We start from the raw sequence: 20341 nt of genomic DNA on the forward strand, positions 1-20341 counted from the left end.
AAAAAATTGTCACTGATCTACACAAAATACCCCATAATAACAAAGTGAAAACGTATTTTTAGAATTTTTTACAAATTCATGAAAAATGAAAAGCTGAAATGTCTTACATCAATAAGTGTTCAACCCGCTTTGCTGTAACACTCCAAATTGAGCTCAGATACATCCAATTTCCTTTGATCATCCTTGAGATGTCTCCACAACTTGATTGGAGTCCACCTGTGGTCACTTCAATTGATTGGACATGATTTAGAAAGAAACACACCTTTCTATATAAGGTCCTACCAACGACAGTGGCAGAACAGAAACTCCACCATGAAGTCAAAGGAACTGTCCATAGAACTCTGAGCTAAAATTGGGAGGAGGCATAGATGTGGGGAAGGGAACAAAGCAATTTCTACAGTTTTGAAAGTTCCTAAGAGCACAGTGAGTTCCATCATTAAGAAATGGAAAGAATATGGAACTGAATAGACTCTTCCTAAAGCTGGTCATCTGACCAAACTGAGCAACTGGGCAAGAAGGACCTCAGTCACGTAGGTGACGAAGAACCCAATGACCACTCTGACAGAACTACAGAGTTCCTTGGCTGAAATGGGAGAACCTGCCAGAAAGATGACAATCTCTACAGCAATTCCCAAATCGAGGCTTTATTGGAGAGTGGCCAGACAGAATATTTTTAATTTTTATTTATTTTTATTTTTATCTTTTTATTTTCATTAAAATTTCTTTTCTTTTTTTTAACTGACTCAAGACATTTCAGCTTTTAATTTTTAGTTATTTTATAAATATTTCTAAAAACATTTTTTCACTTTGTCATTATGGGGTATTTTGTGTCGAGCGATGACAAAACAATGAAATTTATTCCGGAGTCGGCTGTGGTGCCATTTGAAAAAATGGCAGGAATGGAAGGGGAACATACTCCAAAAGACAGACTTCACAAGGCGCCACCATGTTTTTGAGGAGGGAGAAAAATTTGAAAGTTCATTCTTGAGGGTGGACAGATTTTCTTTTTGAGCTCTTTTGAGGGAGGACACACACCTGGTGCGGACTTTTTGGAATGCACTGAGATTGCCTTCGGTTGGATTTGCTTTCCATGTTTGTTATCTTTTTAAGGGTTTATTTATAATGAGTACGGGGAGAAAGGTGGACAGGATGTGCAAATCGGAATAAATCGTGTGAGTCAACAAACACAAATATGGGTGTGGGGACACACAAACTTATCTTCAAGGATGAAGAAATAATCCTAATCCCCCGAGGCGCTGCAGACCGCACTCTGAAGAAACAATGGTGAAAGCGAGTGAGGACTTTCCTATGACATGGTGAGTGGTGTGCAGGGTGACGGTGCAGCTTGGGAACAGGAATTATGGATGCAGTGGAGGTGAGGGATTGTGAGGCGGCATCCACATCTCCAGAGAGCAGTCCTCTCTTAGAAAAGATGAAACATAGTGGGAGACAAAGTGAGCAGGAGATGGAGAGAGCCAGCAAGACAAAGAGTGAGAGAGAGAGGAAGAGAACAATCTTCTTTTTCTCTGAGGCTGCCACTTCACACTTAACACGCACATGTGCAGACACAGCCCTTGTGGAGACTGTGTTTTTGCTTCTGCATGACAGGACCTCTGGCCCACCCTCCAGACCCCTCCCTACCCTGGGACCACCCTCCCTACACTGTGACTGCCCTTGCTTATGGTAGGTCCTGCCATTGGCTGCCTGCTGCTTGTAGGAGGTGACACTCCCGTTCATTGGGCGGCCCCAATAAAAAAAATTGTCTTCCGCTCTCCCGGGCCCGACAGTGCATCTCACTGCCATGGCTTGTGGTACACTGGCTAGAGAGATCGCGATCAGTCATGTTTGAAACATGAAACGCTTACATTGTGCCTCGTTGCTGAAAGTCCTCACCTGGTCCTGCTCACGAACAAGACTGTCAGCTCACAGTATGGGATGAATGTACCATGTCCTACAAATTGGCTTTTGAAGCTCTGGATCGGACAATGAAAGACTTTTATGGCAGTAATAAGTTAATTGGTGGAGCTACTCTGCTTTTATCAGGCGAGTTCTGGAAAACATTGCCCATTATTCCCCATGGCACACCTGCTGATGAACTAAATGCATGCATAAAAGCATCCTATGTGTATGCCAAAATATTGCAAAACATTAAACAGAGGGTCTTTCTCTCTCATGGACAGGCCGTCGCTGCGCCTATGTTTGGCAGTGAGTGACCTGGAAGCAGAGGGGGAAAGAGATTGGCATTTATTTCGGTGGAAGAATTGCATGCTGAGCCAATGGGTCACCCAGATAGCCAGATGGCAGAGCACTGGTTTGGGTCACCAGAGGACCTGTGTTTGGTTCCCAGTCTGGGGACATAATTTTTCCACATATACATATAATGTTTGTTTCCTGCTCATTTATAATGGAAATGAAAATATATTTATATATATATATATATATATATATATATATATATATATATATATATATATATATATATATATATATATATATATATACAATTTATACATTTCATTTTTTGAAGTTTCGTCGACAAGCTTCCATGGCGATACTGCGGCTCAGTTCTCCATGGGGACATCTCCGGAGTTAGGATGGCAAAATAAATTACAGGATTACAATAAGTAAAAAACGTTTTCAGATGTTACAAAGCAATTCATTTCTTCATTCTGGCAGGATAACCGAGTGGTGCGCATGCTTGCTCTAAGCTGGCTCGATTGGGTTTGAATCTCAACCCAGCGATGACCTGTCATCCTGGTATTTCACAGGCCGGGTGATTCATCAATGTGTGTGCCATCTCTTGGATGGACTTCAAACTGGACATCACATCTGCCGGAATCCCCACCCCTCTTGCTCCTCACTCTGCCTCCTCCTCACATGTAGCATAAGAAAAAAGGCAAGGTAATGTGTTGACCAAAGTCAGAAGTGATCTGAAGGTTCCTTTTTTACTGACTTCTACCATTTAGGTAGGGGGACATGCCACTGCTACCCCCAATCAACAGTTATTGATCTCTTACCCACAACAAGCTGGTACTCATTTTTCTGAGCTCGAAAGGATGACAGGCTGAGCCGACCCATCTGGTATTATTTTCGCATGGCTGGGGTTGGAACTCAGGGTGAGATTCGAAGCCAACCATCCAAACCACTACCAGATCTAAAATACACAATAATAAAAAAATAAAAAATCAGGGGTTTTAAGATCACAAAATGCTTCTTCTTGCATGGAGTTTATGCTCCATAATAGGTGTGGTCCCATAAGCTCGCAACCACATAACACAAGTTACAAGTAGGCAATAAACATGTCACCGCATGCCTAAATCTATATCGTAGTTAAATTTCCATGTGCCTTTGATAAATAAGTGCTTCACAACACAATGGGCTGTTTCTTCTGAGTGGCGATCGTAATTCACTGATGGGTCAAAACATCGATCATGGAACTGGCTGTGCAGTAACGCAGTTTTACAAACGCCGCCAGCCGGTAACTCGGGATGCCCATAGTAGGAATATAATGAGCCAAAGGCCTCAGTCACTGGGGATTTACAAAATGATGTCGTTCTTTCAGGCAAGGATGTGCAAACAGCCTTCTGCCGAAATATTGACAGCAGCTTGCTTCAGATTCTTCAGTCATGCCTGTAATAGCATACCTATTCTGTAGATAATGAGACAGACTTGTTTTTTTGTTTTTTTTAAAATCTACTTTCAGCTTGACTTTTGTGCCACCAATGTGTTTTCTTATCTTTCTTTTTTTTAAATGTCTGACAAATACTCTCTCCTGCTTTCACAAAGCAAACTTTCTTGTAAGTTAACTTGACATGGCATAGGTGCAGTATGTGGTGCCACTGGAAATCTGTTATCTCTTCTTTCCAGGCTGCTGAGTTGCACGAAGAGCGAGCATTCAGCTTCAGTCTGCTCATCGGGCCTGGTCGATCTCGTCGCTTTGCTGTAGAGCATGCTTCAGAAATGAGCATGTGGGAAAAGGCCTTTCAAATGGCTGGCTTCCTGGAGGTACAAAGGATAGGGGTACGTAGATATTACTGATATCTGTTTTGTGTGGTTACTTGAGTACAATCAATTTCCATTTGTGGTGACTTGTGGTGACCATTTAAAAACTACCAAATACACTTTTCAAATGTGGCAACAAAATCTGTTTGAATGTTTTTTATTTTTATTTTTCATTGACTCATTTGCTGGTTGCATCATTAGTGAGATGATCACCACCTTCATCCGCACTCAGCCCACCCCCTGCCGCTGCCCACCACGTTGGCCACAGATATTGAAATTTTGAATTGATTCAGAGTCTTAGTTCAAAGATCTATTTGTATTGAAAAGGACCTGCTTCATGAGACTACAATTACTATACAAGGATAAATTACACAATTTACACGTGGAGATGCCATTTGACCCATAACCTACGTGCTATGTCCAAATCCCATTTATTATATTAATTCCATTCACGACATCCTTGCATAACACATCTAACTTCTACATTCCATTAAAAACCCTCTACCAACTCTTATTTAAAAGATAGAGTTGGATCTTTTCCATGAACATGTTTTTAAAACAGGACTGGTGTGCCTCAACACTACTGTTGCAGGACGCTATGCCCCACAGTGTAGCACACGCTTTCTGGCATGTCACCACATACATGGCAACAGCAGGTTTGCTACCATGTAACCAGAGAATTCTGAGGTCATCATAACACCACTCAACTCTCCTGTCAACTTGACAAGCTCTGAACAATTCAGTTAATTTAAAATTATTTCGTTAATTACACAAGCACCTCATTCAAGCCTCACAGCACCTGTTCCAAAGTTCACACCCTGGGGCATCATCATCGTGCATATGGAGCTTCTTGGTGTTGGTTGCATCGTTACTGGGAGGCACGTCTATGATGATGATGCAATGGTCCTTGCAGACTGGGGCATGAATTTGGAAGTTGGGTTGGCCTTTTTTCATTTTTACATCTGAACTCGTGGCTCATGATACTAGGATTTGATGATACTGGTGATACCATCCATCGTCTACTCATATCCTTGGAATTCACATAAAAGTATAATGACATCTCCTAATGACTCGAGATTGAAGACATTGTAAAACAAGAGGCCAAAACAACATCCCAAAAGCAAGCAGAAAGAAGAAGGCTAAATGGCTGTCAGAAGAGGCAATAAATATTGCAGACAGAAGAAGAGAAATGAAAAATAAAGGCGCATCAAGAGAGGATGTTAAATGTCTGAATATGGACTTCCAATAACAAGCTCGGAAAGACAAAAAGAAATATTTCAGAGGCATGCATAGCAAAAGAACATGACAATAGGGCAGGAAAACAAAAGATCTTTCTCAAGAGATCAGAGGGATCACAGGAAAATTTAGGTCCTTAAGAGTAGAACAGGGAAAGACCAGACAGAAGAAATACAGTCGAAAGGAAGATGGAAAGACGAACCTACAAAAGAGGAAGCAATATGATGGCAACCTTCGAAGAAAGAGAATATGAGCGCGAACCAATAGTGATAGAATGTGCACACGAAGTATATTAGAAGCACTGATGCTAAAACAGAAACTGTCATACTTTGGACACATCATGCGTTCAGAAAATTAGGCGGGAGAAGTCAACCTTACTGGGTATGCTTGAGGGGGAAAAAAAGAGGAAGAGGCAGACCATATATGTGCTGGATAGATGGGGTAAGGCTGCAACCAAGCTGTTGGGTTGTGAATCAGGCTGAGACAAGATGGCTCAAAGGTGAGTGCACTGCCTCTGAGCTATATCCTGTCAGCCCCCATCATAATGCGTAATGGCTCCGAAAGATAAATCACAGAGAGTGGAAAATAAAGTGTCCTTTGGAGTTCGTTTAATTAATTTATGTTTGATTGGGTGCATCGAGGTATTCAGAGAAACCATTTTTTTCCATTCAGAAATATATTGGGCTACAAGGTGGAGTTGTTTTCAGTTTCCTTTGTCGTTCGCCATCAACTTAACTCAGCATTACACACACAAAGTTTGGCACTGTTATCCATCAGCATTGTGGACCTGGTAGTGATTGCCCTTTTGTGTTGTCAGTCTGCCAGGACCTCACCATTGTTTGTTTATACTGGGAATTATGGTTCTTTACTTGTTGCTTGAAGTGGACTGGCGGACACTATTGATTCCGTTTCTTAAGGCACGGCCATGGTGATAAGGAACCCGTTGTGGAGTTTTGTGATCCTATCATCTGGTTTCACATATTTGAGATAAAGTTTTTAATGAGTTGTGAAGAGCAACAAAAAATTATATCATTTACTCCGAGTAAATCTCATGATCAGACCGAGTACATCTTATATTTTCGAAGTTTCTTTTCATTTCACTTTAATCCTATACTGCACTGTACTTTGCTATTTCTTTATCTTTACTTGATTATATTTTACTTTCATCTTCACCTCAATTGCTTCCTCCTTATTTGTCATTCTCGGTGTTACTTCACGGACGGCATGGCTCAATTGCGTTGCTGTTGCTTAGCTTTGAATCCCCCTGCATCACATTTTGTTGGCGAGGCATTAATGTAGCATCATTTGGCGGATTGATTAGAAAGCCATCAGTTTTTGAATATGTTGTGAATATGATATGGTTTCACTCAAAAAATATATATTTTCTCAAATGTCGAGGACATAGAGAAGCTTATGCATAGTTTTGACCCTATATAGAGGACCGATGTAAAGGATCGGCTGCCCCACATATGTAGAATAGAATGGAGAGAAGTTGGACACTCAGATTTTCTATCCTGAAATGGATACAGTGGTCGTTGGGGTGTGAGAGACCAGTTTTAAATTTACAGTTTCATTGGAGTCCACCTCTGGGTAATTCAATTGATTGGACATGATTTAAAAAGAAACACACCTTTATATATAAGGTCCCATAGTTGACAGTGAGTGTCAGAGCAGATCACCCATCTAACACCATCCATACCATGAAGCATGGTGGTGGCAGCATCTTGCAATTGGGATGGTTTTCAGTGGAATAGAGACTGCAAGACTTGTGAGGAGAGAGGGAAACATTGAATGCAGCCAAATACAGGCAAATCCTTGAGGAGAACCTGATTCGGAGTGCAAAAGACCTTAGACCATGGTAAAATTTACATTCCAACAGGGCAATGACCCCAAACATACATCCAAAGCAACACTGGAATGACTTCAGAACAAGAATATGAAAGTCCTTGAGTGGCGCAGCCAAGGCCCAGACTTGAATCCAATTGAGAATCTGTGGAACGATTTGAAGATTGCTGTTGACTGACGCTCCCCATTCAACTTGACAGAGCTTGAGCAAATCTGCAAGGAAGAATGGGAGAAAATCCCCAAATCCAGATGTGCAAACCTGATACAGACATACCCAAGAAGATTCAAAGCTGTAATCGCTGCCAAGGGTGCTGCTATAAAATAATGACCGAGGGGGCTGAATAATTGTGTAAATTAGATATTTCTGTATTTAATTTTCAATTAATTTTTTTTAAAAAATTTAAACTTGTTTTCACTTTGTCATTCTGGGGTATTTTGTGTTGATGGGTGACAAAAAAATTAAATTTAATCCATTTTAAATTATGGCTTTAACATAACAAAATGTGGATGAAGTCAAGGCGTGCGAATACTTTCTGAAGGCACTGTATGCACATTCGCCTCGTAGCTGTCTAGCCTGGGTTCAAATTCTGACAAAGCAAAAAATTGTCATCCCATTGTTTCACATGCCTGGTGATTGATCAAAGTGTGTGCCGTCCCTCGGATAGATGTTAAACTGGCTAGGGATGGCAAACTGCCCAGCATGACCACAGACCAAGAAACTGCTTCAGCAAAACCAACGCTCTGTAACAGAATATGGTACATCGGATTGGGAAATCACCAAGAACAGACTCTCACATTCTCACCAAATTGTTTGTCAACCTGACTGATGGCAGAAATCCACAGCTATCGACGTTTCTCTTTCTGCTCTCTTGTCTGATGATGTTGGTGTGTCTTAACTTTTGGAATCCTGAATAATTTTACGCCGTGCTCTCCCACATCATGATCTCCACGTGTTCCACAACCATACATGGAACAGAATGCAGAGGCATTTTATGATTCATTTTAGTAAAACGTACATTGAAGGCGGACAAACTAATAACTAAGGAGAGATACAACTGTGATTATATACAACTTGGAACACCGAAGTGGGAAATGCAGGGCACAATTCCCCAACCCCCCCCCCCCAGCCTTTTGTTAGGAGGGGGTGGGGGCAGGCAGAAAGTGCCTTATCACGTGGATGCCAGAAAAGGTTTGACGACATTGTTAAACTAATAGAGAGTGTGAGAGGCTTCTAAAATGCATCAGATCTTTTGACAATAATTTTGGCCTCGCAAATATTTTGAAGCCTTTTTGAGGCAGACCTCAAAATTTTCTCTGAAGGATTCAGCAATTCCAATTTGTCCTGTGTATTCTTAATTTTCATTGTAATAAGACACTGTCCATATCATGGCAGGGAATGACGCTACCTGATAATCCCACACCTGCCATAGAGTTACATACAATATGCTACGATAGCGATGCTGTGCAGTACCCTACCACTAATATGGTACTTTTGAATGACATATGAATGCTAATGAGGAAATTCACTCACCCACTGTGTGTGGTTTTCAGTGATTCACTTCCACGAACAAGAGCACTTTTAACCTGCCATTGCTATCATGAAATCTGAAGGTACAATCGTCTTTTAAACATACTGTAGTTCTCAGCATTTAAACGACAGTAGCAAATTCAAAATGGTTACCCATGATTGTTCTGTTCCTGGATACAAATCAGACTCATGGAAATATAGGAAATACGAGAAATATCCGTGGATGGGAGATGTGGAGTTCCTATAATTTCCTGTTAATGCAAGTGAGCTGTGATAGTGGGCATCACGCACGCACGCACGCACGCACGCACGCACGCACACATGATGATTTTTAACTTACCCTGTGCATTTCACAAGCTCCAGATATGACCATCCAGACATGGTGTCTCCCTCAGGGAAGTCTGTTTGCTACATGCGGCTCCCACGTGAATAATGGCTGGCACCAGCTTGTGTATTTTCACATCACGAACACAAGCGTTGTCTCAGAATTGGTAGCCATTACTTTGTTGATGATGACGCACAACATCGTCTTTTCAATTGCAGTTGTCCATTAAATAAATAACTAAGCCTCCCATGTTCACGGCCCACATCTTTGGGAAGATATGCAATAAATGCAGATCTTATCTTATCTTTTTTGGCAAACTGAGAAGGTTCTTCTCAGTCTGTGCACAGTACGCCAACGCCGAGATCTCATCCGATAAGCTGACTCCAATGATAATTGAGGTCACAATGGTCAACGAGCTTATTGTGAGACTAAGGATTTGTCATTCCTTGGGTGTCATTTCCCTGGTCTTTGTATATGCTCCAAGTGAGGTGAGTTATCTCACTGTGAAGGACGCATTCTATGCCACACTCGAGTCTGTAGTTGTTCAGTGCCCCAGGCGAGTACTCTTCTCATCTTGGGGAATTTCAATACATCGACTGGATCTGATAAGGATGTTTATGAGATGTGTATTTGTCCCCATGGGTCTGGAACTGTGAACCAGAATAGGACGAAGTTCCTTGACTTTGCAAGAAGTCATGGACTTAGGGTGGATGGTTCATGGTTTGAGCACCCACAGGCTCATCGCTGAACTTGGTATTCCAACGCTGGTGGTGTTGCGAAGGAGATTGACGATGTGCTCATTGATGTTCGCTGGAGGACGACCCAGAACTTCATGGTCCACCAGAGTGCTCAGTTCCTCAATACTGACCACAGGCTTGATGTAGCAACTCTAAAGTTGCACCTTAAATCTGGGAGAATGGTACCATCCCAGCTGAGGCTGGATGTTGGCAAGCTCAAGGATGACAGGGTAGCTGAGGAGTTTGCGAACAGGCTGAGTGTGGATTTGGGGGGGTCTGGGTGTTTTGGGGGGGGTCCTGAAGAGTTGTGGAGTGCCTTCAAGACCACAGTCCTTGATATTGCCAGTGGATGTCTTGGAACTCACTGTCAGGTGAAGAAGAATTTTGTCTCTCAAGGGACACTGGATACCATTGACCAGAGTCGCAAAGCCAGGCTAAAAGGCAGAACTGAGCTGTTCAGAGAGCTGAGGCGTAAAACTGCACATGTGCTAAGGGTGGACAAGGAGGTCTATGTTTGAGGAATCTGTGAGGGGGTAGACTGTAGAGCATCACCGATTGTCAAGTGATTCTCATCCTGCTTACAGGGGAATTCACGCATTGTGTTCCTCCAAGCCCATCCCTCGATGTACTGTAGTTAGAGTGGAGTGTGGTGGGCTCCTTGCAGAGGAGTCCGAAGTGAAGGCCTGCTGGGTTGGTTACTTTGAGCGGCTGACCAGGCTGATCCACCAGCTGTTGATTTGGATGTCAGGGGTGTTACTATCCCTATTGCTGACCAATATCCCTCCAATTAACTCTGATCCACCTTCATTTTTTGGAAACACAGGATGTGGTGAACCAGTTTAAATGGGGTAAAGCTCCAGGGATCTGTGGCATCCATGCTGAACTTCTCAAGGCTGGTGGAAATGCTGCACTCGTGTCGTTGCATGCAGTTTTGTGCTCTGCGTGGAACACAGGCATCATCCCAACTGACTGGAAGAGGGGCCTTGTTGCCCCCCTCTTGAAAGGGAAAGGTGAATGCCAAGACTGCAACAACTACTGAGGAGTGACTCTGCTCTCAGTGCCGGGCAAGGTCGTCACTCAGATAATTCTTGATAGGGTTCACCACCATCTGCTTGAGCACCAGCATACAGAGCAGTCAGGCTTTACACCAAAGAGGACAATGATTGACTGTATTTTTGCTCTTCGGGTCCTCACCAAACGCAGATGAGAGTTTCGGCTGGGGCTGCTTGCTGCCTTTGTTGACCTCAGAAAAGCGTTCGTTTCAGTGAATCGGGAAGCCCTCTGGAGGATTCTTGGTCTTTGTGGGGTGTCACCAAAAGTGATCAATCTGATGTCTGAATTCTACTCTGGTACTGAGAGTGCTGTGAGATATGATGATACCATCTCTGACTTATTTCCAGTTGTTACTGGAGTTCGTCGGGGGGGGGGGGGGTGTCCTGGCCATAAAAAATTTTCAGCGCATGTATGGAGTGGATTCTGGGGAGGATGTCGGAGAGATCAAGCTGCGGTGCATCATTTGGGAATGTCAAGATGTCTGACCTTGATTTCACAGATGATGCAATCATCTTTGCGGAGACTCTGGATATCCTTTTGTGGGCCATCAAGGTGCTGAATGAGGAGTTGGAGCCACTGGGATTCCGGGTTTCCTGGGTCAAAATTACGATCCAGGCTTTCAATGACATCTTGGATGCTGCTATGTTGTCCGTACCTGTTTGTGATGATGATGATGAAGTCACGGAAAGATTCATTTACCTTGGTCGTGATATTCATGTCTCTGTTGGCTTTGAGCCAGAAGTCAGTCGACGTCTGTGTCAGTCCTGGGGAGTCATGGATTCACTGGATCATGGGATGTGGTGCTGCCGGTACCTGTGCAAGTCCAAGTCTTCAGGTCCTTGGTGCTTCCAGTATTGTTCTACGGATGTGCGACTTGGACTCTGACGAAGGATCTGAGATGGAGACTTAATTCCTTTGGTGCCAGGTGTCTTCAGAGAATCCTTGGCTATCGCTGGTCGGACTTTGTGGCAAACGAGCGGTTGCTGAGAGAGACTCAAATGAGATTTGTTACCTGCATAGTCCGTGAGCGTCAGCTGCAGCTGTATGGATATGTGGCTCATTTTCCCGATGCTAATCCTGCTCACCAGATTCTCTCAGCGAGGGAGCCTTGTGAGTGGAGGAGGCCAATGGGCCGATCACGTGCCTTGTGGTTGCAGCAGGTTGATCAGCATATCAAGGAGATGGGGATGGGCCAGGCATCTGTCTGGGGGTTCACCAGACGTCCCTGGAGTACCAGCGGAATGTGGACCTAGCGACGCGCTGTTCCGGCGCATGCTCCCATACCTGAGCTTATCTGAGAAGGTTCTCCATCTCTTTTGTTTTGCAGGAAGCCCTTTCTTTCAGGTAATTTTCCAAGTGTTTTCAGTTTCTTTTAGAAACTTTGTGGGCCATTTTTGAAAACAATCCTTGTCTCATGCCTGGTGTTGGCTTAATGGTTAGGGTGGTGGGCTTGGGATCCTAGGGTCCTGAGTTTAAATCCCACTCAGCTGTTGAATTTATACCAGGTCTGGTTAACTCGACCTGTCATCCTTCCGAGGTCGGCAAAAGGAGTGCCAGCTTGCTGCTCTACTGTGTCGGAGTGGCGACCCGTCCAGGATTGTTCCCAATGGCCAAGAAGACTGCTTAGGCAGCACCAACGCTCTGCACAGAGTATGGTCCCAATGGATGGACGGATGGATGGAATCCTTGTCTCGCACACACAATATACATTAACATGCCACGACGACTGTTGTTTCTTCAGGTTTCTGTATGTGTGCTCCGAGCATTCTGGGGCAGATTACATCATTTGGAAAGTCCCGTATTGATATGATTAATTATTTGCGGTATTGCAATTAATTAAAATAATCATCACATTTGGGCACGATCACACTTTGGGACCTTTTGGTGTGAAACAGCTTCAATTTGTCATTTGCTGTTTTTGTCTAGGGTTGTTTCGACTCTAAATCAATAATAGTAGGGATATGATCTTCTTCGAAGAGACTGCGTTGTGCTGGTCACATGAGAAGAAACAAAAAATCAGATTTGTTTTTTTCATTCCATCCTTTCATGAGTAATTGACAACCTCTGCCCCCTCAAATAAATTCTGCCTCCCTTTTCCATTTAACCGCTACGGCGTCCCTGTACACAACTTCACTGTCCCCATGTTGGTTTGTGTGTCCACCAACATGGCTGCCGCTACAATTACCAGGAAAGTGGTCTGCTGAGTCACTTCTTATTCGATTGTGTCTGCAGGCTGGTACTGGACCCATATTGGATCCTACTGACTCATGAAATGGGATAGGAATGTTGTAAATCCAATGGCATTTGGTTGTGAAGTGTCTTCAGTAAAAATAAAATAAAATCAAGTCGATGCAAAAGATGAAATTAAGAGTACGCTAATTTCCTTATCCTTCATGTTAAGGTACACTGATGTGTTCCTCATGTGCTTGTCCTACGTGTGATTATGTGCAGTGTGGCCTGAAAGTCTCCCCCTCCACAGCAAATAGTAATTCATTCGTAAACTCTTTTAACATACAGGTTTTATTGTGCAGTACTTATAATACTTAATCAATCATTACATCTGCATGTGCTCCATCATTCTCCTTGCACCACTGATTTTGTCGCCAAATCCTCTTGACATCTTGTGTAGAATTTGTGGAGTTACCTGCGCGAAGGAAGCCACAACTGTAGCGTGTCATTCTTCAATCAGCCTGTACTTGTTTGTCGATACTTTCTCCTTGATAAAGCCCCACAAAAAGTTGTCTGGAGTCGTTAGATCTGACTATGTGGTGGCCACGATAGATGAGCTGGTGATGTTGGTGATCTGTGTCCAATCCATCGTTGAGACGACATCCAATCCATCTGGAGTCCATCGTGTTCCTAAGTTTAGCATTGTGTCGAATATTGTTGTGGGCCAGGGGTCGGTGGTGATAACGATCGCTAGGTGGGGAAGTTTATGCCGTCTCCCACCAGACTCCCCGGAATTATAGGCCGTCGCTCAGATAACTCCGAAGCCGGCGGGTCGATTAATCGAGCGTGAAACGCCAATATCTCGACCACCTGGCGTAGGGTTAATTGTCTAGATCCAATATACCGAAATAACCATGCAGTCTTGGCTACCGGGGATTCACGCCCTCGGAACGTCTGGCCGAATCGGATCACTTTACCAGCTACGGTAGAGTATCAACTTCCACCGACCAACTCCGGCTCGGATGCAGTCGAGCGGGCCTGCCCAGGTCGTTCTGGCTACGATGTACCAATTGCCGGGGATGAAACCCCGTGTAAACTCAGATGCAAACCATGCTGGACCAATTTAAGGAGGGACAGAAACAGACTGGGTTCATTTCTAATAATTTATTTACAACAAAATCAAAAGACACAGGCAAGACTTAACGCGAATATGCAAGGAATATTTACAAGGATTCAAGCACTTACACAGTTCTACTTAAAGACGGGCCCACACGCAGACACACACACACACACACACACACACACACACACACACACACACACACACACACACACACACACACACACACACACAAAAAGATAAAGAAACCCAGAGTTCTTTATTGGACCCTCCAGCGGATGAGAGAGAGAGAGAGAAAGAGAGAGAGAGAGAGAGAGAGAGAGAGAGAGAGAGAGAGAGAGAGAGAGAGAGAGAGAGAGAGAGAGAGAGAGAGAGAGAGAGAGAGAGAGAGAGAGAGAGAGAGAGAGAGAGAGAGAGAGAGAGAGAGAGAGAGAGAGAGAGAGAGAGATGAGCTGGGGGTCAGAGTCCGGATGGGTACCTGGCCATTGGAGAAAGGGGTACTCCATGCTGCAGCACCTGCCAATGGTCGTCGGCCTGGTCCCAGTCGCACGTGGGGGACTCGTGGTTCGTGGCGGAGCTCGGGTGGTGAATGGCCGGGGTCCACAGAACTCCTCTCCCCGTAACAGCCACCGTGATGAACGTGACCACTCCAGAACTCAAGTACTTCTTCTCAGAGCGTGCTTGGGGATCTTTCTCCGCCTCTCTTGTGAAACTCACACATCTCTCGCACTGCTCTGCTCTCAGACACCACCAGTCTTCCGCCGACGTGACCCTCTCCTAAAATACCACCAGATGGAAAAAAGAATGCCTTCATACGGGGCGGAGCTCCGCGATGCACGCGCCACTGTCCGTCCTGATTGGACAAGCTCCTATGGCCCACCTTTCCAGGGCGGAGTTTTGGCCCCTGCTGGAGACCCCAATTATTCCTCCACATGGCTTCACTCGCGAAGAGTAACTGGGTCAATGTTGAAAAATCCACACAAGAACTACGAGCCGAGGACTGGAACCGCGAGGCCCCCTCTCGGCAAGTCAAGGTACGAGCAGCCAACGGGTGGTGATGGCGCATGATGGGCAGGTTGGTCATGCAGATGGGATGGTTGTGGGTTGTTAGATGGCTTGCTGGAGAGTTTGTTAGATGTAAAGATTTAGTAACCTAACTAAAAGAAGTCGCAATGCACGTTATTGATTCTCCCACTAGACAAAAGGAAAGGGAACCTGTCTTAACGCATGTACTTAACGACATAACTGACTTTTGGGACCTGTATGTTGAATGCAAATGGTTTCCAGATCCGTAACAATATCATCATGGTTACATTATCATGACATCTCACATTATATTGTGTACTCAGCTCACTTGGACATGGCACATCATAGGATTACTCAACCAAAAAAACAATGTCCAAATTAACACAAGATGGGAGAGCAGGAAGGGTGTTCAAAATGTTCTAAGAATGAGACACAATTGTCCAGTAAACATAAATGTATTATTTTATTTTTTGAAACATAAGTATATCTACATAGTAAGAAAGTATGTTTCCTGACTAATTGCATGTATGTACTGATATTTTGAAAAAATATAACTTTGACATTTTTTCAGGCTATTTCGTTCGTACATATTTTTGAACTTCCCATGCGTAACTCCAATCCTGCTTTAATCAGATTTTTCTTAATGAAGGGTTAAAAACCATACGTTGGAAGTAATGATGCATGGTTAATTGCTGAACAGAACCAAAATCATTCATAGAGGCACATTAACAAGTTCATTCACAGCTGCTCGGGTGTCACTATCCACACAAACTGCAGCCCATTTTATAACTTTATTGTTCATCGAGTCGACCGTCTATGCCATCACAACCATGTGTGGAGCAAGGAGAAGCCTTGCTTGTATGGACTGGACGAGTCGACCGTCTAACAAAGTAACAACTGGACGAGTCGACCGTTGATGCCATCACAACCATGTGGGGAGCAAGGAGAAGCCAACGTTTCAGGCATTAACCCAACATAGGTTCAGAAGAGGTCACTCAAGGTCACTCTGGCTCTCTCAATTGTAGCAGGTGGCCTCGAAATTCTGTGAACACTTTAACATACGAATAAAGTGGTAACTGGTGATTCCAACAGGTATTTGAGAATTAAAGTCTCATTGCAATTATCAAATATTCAGCCATTTTATCTTGGGGTCACAAAGGTCACCCAATGGCTCAATTGCACGAGCTGGTTAAAAGCTGCAATTTATGCTGGATACCTGACTCCGCTCAAACATTTACATTTTGGTTTGAAGATATCAATGGTGACAATAAAATGAAAATAGAGTTAAAGAATTTAAGCAGGGTTTATGTTAATGTTTGCATGTTTTGAAAGAGACATATGTGAAACCAGCTTCTGAGTATCGATTAATGCTTTCCCTTTCCATAGAGGGATGACCGATATTAAATATACCTCATTCTATTTCATTCAAATTGGAGTTGTTATTGAGGTCATCAGTGTGAGTGAAAATCTAGAGAACAGAGAATAGGTCAGGTAAGGTCAGGTATGGGAGCATGCGTCAGAGCAGCATCTCGCTGCATCCACTTTCCACCAGTACTCCAGGGGCCTCCATTTTGCCGTACCCCAAATAGATGCCTGGCCCATCCCCATCTCCTTGAGATGCCAATCAACCTGCTGCAACCACGAAGCACGTGGTTGGTCCATTGGCCTCCTGTACTCATGAGGCTCCCTCGTTGAGAGAATCTGGTGAGCAGAATCAGCATCAGGAAAAAGAGCCACATAGCCACACAGCTGTGCAGCTGATGCTCATGGACTATACAGGTAAAAAAAAAAAAATCTCATTTGAGTCTCTTAGCAACTGCTTGTTGGACACAAAGTCTGACCAGCGAAAGCCAAGGATTCTCTAAAGAGACCTGGCACAGAAGAAGTTAAGTCTCTATCTCAAATACTTGGTCAGATTCCAAGTCTCACATCCATACAGCAAGACTGGAAGGATCAAAGACTGAAAGATTCAGATGTCCATCCTCCTGCATGGGTATCGACAGCACCACACGACATGATCCAGTGAATCCATGACTCCCCAGGCCCGACCCAGATGTCTATCGACCTCTGGGTCACAACATGCAGAGACAAGATTATCACTGCTAAGGTAAGTGAATTTCTCTGTGACCTCAACATCTTCACCACAAACAGGCACAGACAAGATAGCAGCATCTAAGATGTCATCGTAAGCCTGGATCTTAGTTTTGACCCAGGAAACCAGTAATCACAGTGGCTCTGACTCCTCATTCAGGGCCTTGAGGGCCCCCAAAAGATATTCAGCATCTCTGCAAAGATGACTGCATCATCTGCAACATCAATGCGGCTTGATCTCTCTGACAACTTCCCCAGACTCCAGTCCATACAAGCACTGAAATTTTTGGGGCCAGAATACACCCCTGACGAACTACAGCAACAACTGGAAATAAGTTAGAGATGGAACCACCACACCTAACAGCATTCTCAGTACCAGAATATAGTTCAGCCATCAAATTGATCAGTTTTGGTGGTACCCCATGAAGAATGAGAATCCTCCAGAGGACATCCCTATTCACGGAATCAAATGCTTTGCGGAGATAAACATAGGCTGCAAGAAGCCCCTGTCGAAACTCTCAATTGTGTTCGGTGAGGACCCGAAGAGCAAGGATATAGTCAATCGCTGACCTCTTTGGTGTAAAGCCTCAATGCTCAGAGCAATGGTGCTCAAGCTGATTGTGGCAAGCCCTATCAAGAATTATCCAAGCAAAGACCTTGCGCAGCCATGAGAGCAGCGTTACCCAACGATAGTAGTTGCAGTTCTGGCGATCACCCTTCCTTTTCTAGACAGGGATGACAAGGCCCCTCTTCCAGTCAGTTGGGATGATGCCTGTCTCCAAACATAGGCCTCATTGTCCACCCTCAGCATACATACAGTTTTATACCTAAGCTCCCTGAACAGCTCAGCTCTGCCATTAAGCCTGGCCCTGTGACTGGTCAATGGTATCCAGTGTGCCTTGGGAGACAAAGTTCTTCTTCACCTGACGGTGAGGTCCAAGTCAACCATCAGCAATATCAAGGATAGTAGTCTTTAAGGCACTCCACAACTCTTCAGGATTCTCCAAAACACCCAGACCCTCCAAAACCCCACTCATACTGTTTGCAACCTCCTCAGCTACTCTCTCATCCTTTTGCTTGCCAACATCCAGCCTAGGCTGGGATGGTAACATTTCCTGCATTCAAGCTGCAACTTCAGAGTTTCCACAACAAACCTATGGTTGGTATTGAGGAACTGAGCACTCTGGTAGACCTTGCAGTTCTGGAGCCCCAGGCAAATATAACATTCCTTTCCTGTAGTTATTCTCAAAATGATAGTGAGATAAAAACCCAACTGTCAGGGTCTCCAAGCAGCCACAAATATATACTGTGTGTGTGTATATATATATATATATATATATATATATATATATATATATATATATATATATATATATATATATATATATATATATATATATATATATATATATATATATATATATATATATATATATATGTATACATATATATATATATGTGTATATATATATATATATATATATATATATATATATATATATATATATATATATATATATATATATATATATATATATACAGTATATATCTCTCTCACACACACACACACACACACACACACACACACACACACACACACACACACACACACACACACACACACACACACACACACACACACACACACACACACACAACGGACCTTCTGGTAAACCCTCCCATCTACTTTCTAAACAATCCTCTTTCGGAAGTTCATTCACTTAAACTCCTGGATCTCACTATCACCCATGATCTTTTTTGGGCAAACCATATATCAGCAAAGTTGGCATCCTGCATCATGCAATGTCCTTCCTTGGCACATGTTAACTCCTATCCCGGTAAGAGCCCGTTCTGGGTTTGGAGAAATTGCAGGGTCTCTCAGGGCTCTCTACTGACGTTCTCAAAGTTAAGTTTCCGGTCATTATCTGTCCCGTTTTCACTGTTTATTTTCTCACCTACATGTGACTGTGTGTTTCTAGTTCGATTTTGTTTCAAAAATCGTGCGATTTTGTGAGTTTTTGTCGACCTTGTCTTACCGGGTTCCTTGAGGCCGACCCATCCTTCCCCTCTTTGTGTGCAATCGTTCTTATTTGTATTCTCTCCCTATTACCTTCAATTCCTATTTTCTCCACTTTCCCAACGTCCCCCATCTTTCCCAATCTAAATACACTGTTTCTTGTCTTAAATCCAAAACAAAAAAACTACCTTTCTCCCTCAATATCAATACCTACAAGTCCCGATCATTCTTCTTCTTCTTCCTATTCTTCTTCTTATTAATATTCCTCTTCTTATTATTATTTTTCTTCCTCCTGCCAGCACACCATCTTTATTCTACTGAGTTGACCCTCTCTCGCCATTATCTACACGATTTCTTCCTACAACCTTCCATTCTCGAATCGTACCTATTCTTCAAAAATACATCAAAAAATAATAATCTTCCTTGTATCCTTTCTATCTATACACCTCCTGCAACCACGTGTCTCTCTCCACCCTCTTCCTGATACTTTTCATCAACCCAGCAGCTTCACTCTGCATTTGCAGTTCCAAATTCACCAAACACCCTCCACGATTTTACTTCACCCTTCCTTTTTCCGAATGTTACGCAATCCTTATTTAAAATAAATAACTTAACTTTTGACGATACACCTCCCGTAGCCAAGTACTTCTCCTGTAACCACGTGATCTGTTTCCATCCCTGCGTTTACCGATCCAAATTCACCATTCACCTCAAGATTTTTTTCCACAACATTTCCATTACCTAATCTGATGAAAACTCTCTCAAACAATAATAATAATAATAATAATAATAATGATCTCTTATAATGCTTCATCTTCCTCTTTCACACGTGTGGTCTTCATTACTGTATCATAATGCACTATTCTTCTTCTATTTCAACAGACTGTTCTCAACTCGACCTCTCCTTCATACCTTGCCTAAAAAATCCAACTGTAACAGCGTTTCTTCTCTCCATTATCTGAATTCGCCTTTATTGCATCCATCAAGAAATGTGTTAAATCGCATCTCTGACCTAAAAAACTTTTAAAACCCCAGTTTGCAATGAATGTTCGCTTTCCATCAACCATTCTTTTTTTTCCAACTTCAGTGCCAACTCATCCCTCTCACCCTCCCTCTCAAATCACACTCTTCTCCCTCCAAGCTTCCCTCTCATCTTTCTCCCTCAACTCTCCCCACTCACCTTTCTCCCACA

General features: G+C 43.3%; 1 protein-coding gene across 3 annotated transcripts in view; it reads left to right on the plus strand.

Moving 5' to 3' along the window:
• The window catches only part of SNTG2 (syntrophin gamma 2), a 322790-nt gene that overhangs the window by 229080 nt on the left and 73369 nt on the right, over nucleotides 1-20341 (plus strand). For 2 of the 3 annotated variants that reach the window (XM_085847014.1, XM_085847013.1), the window contains exon 15: nucleotides 3868-4020. In XM_085847014.1, coding sequence (XP_085703140.1) covers nucleotides 3868-4020 — 153 coding nt within the window. The remainder of the gene's footprint in view (nucleotides 1-3867; nucleotides 4021-20341) is intronic. The other variant, XM_085847016.1, reaches the window with a different exon arrangement.

The sequence above is a fragment of the Eptatretus burgeri genome, chromosome 11 (genome assembly GCF_056783735.1).
Source record: "Eptatretus burgeri isolate ZD-2024b chromosome 11, Ebu_testis_v1, whole genome shotgun sequence".
NCBI lineage: Eukaryota > Metazoa > Chordata > Myxini > Myxiniformes > Myxinidae > Eptatretus > Eptatretus burgeri.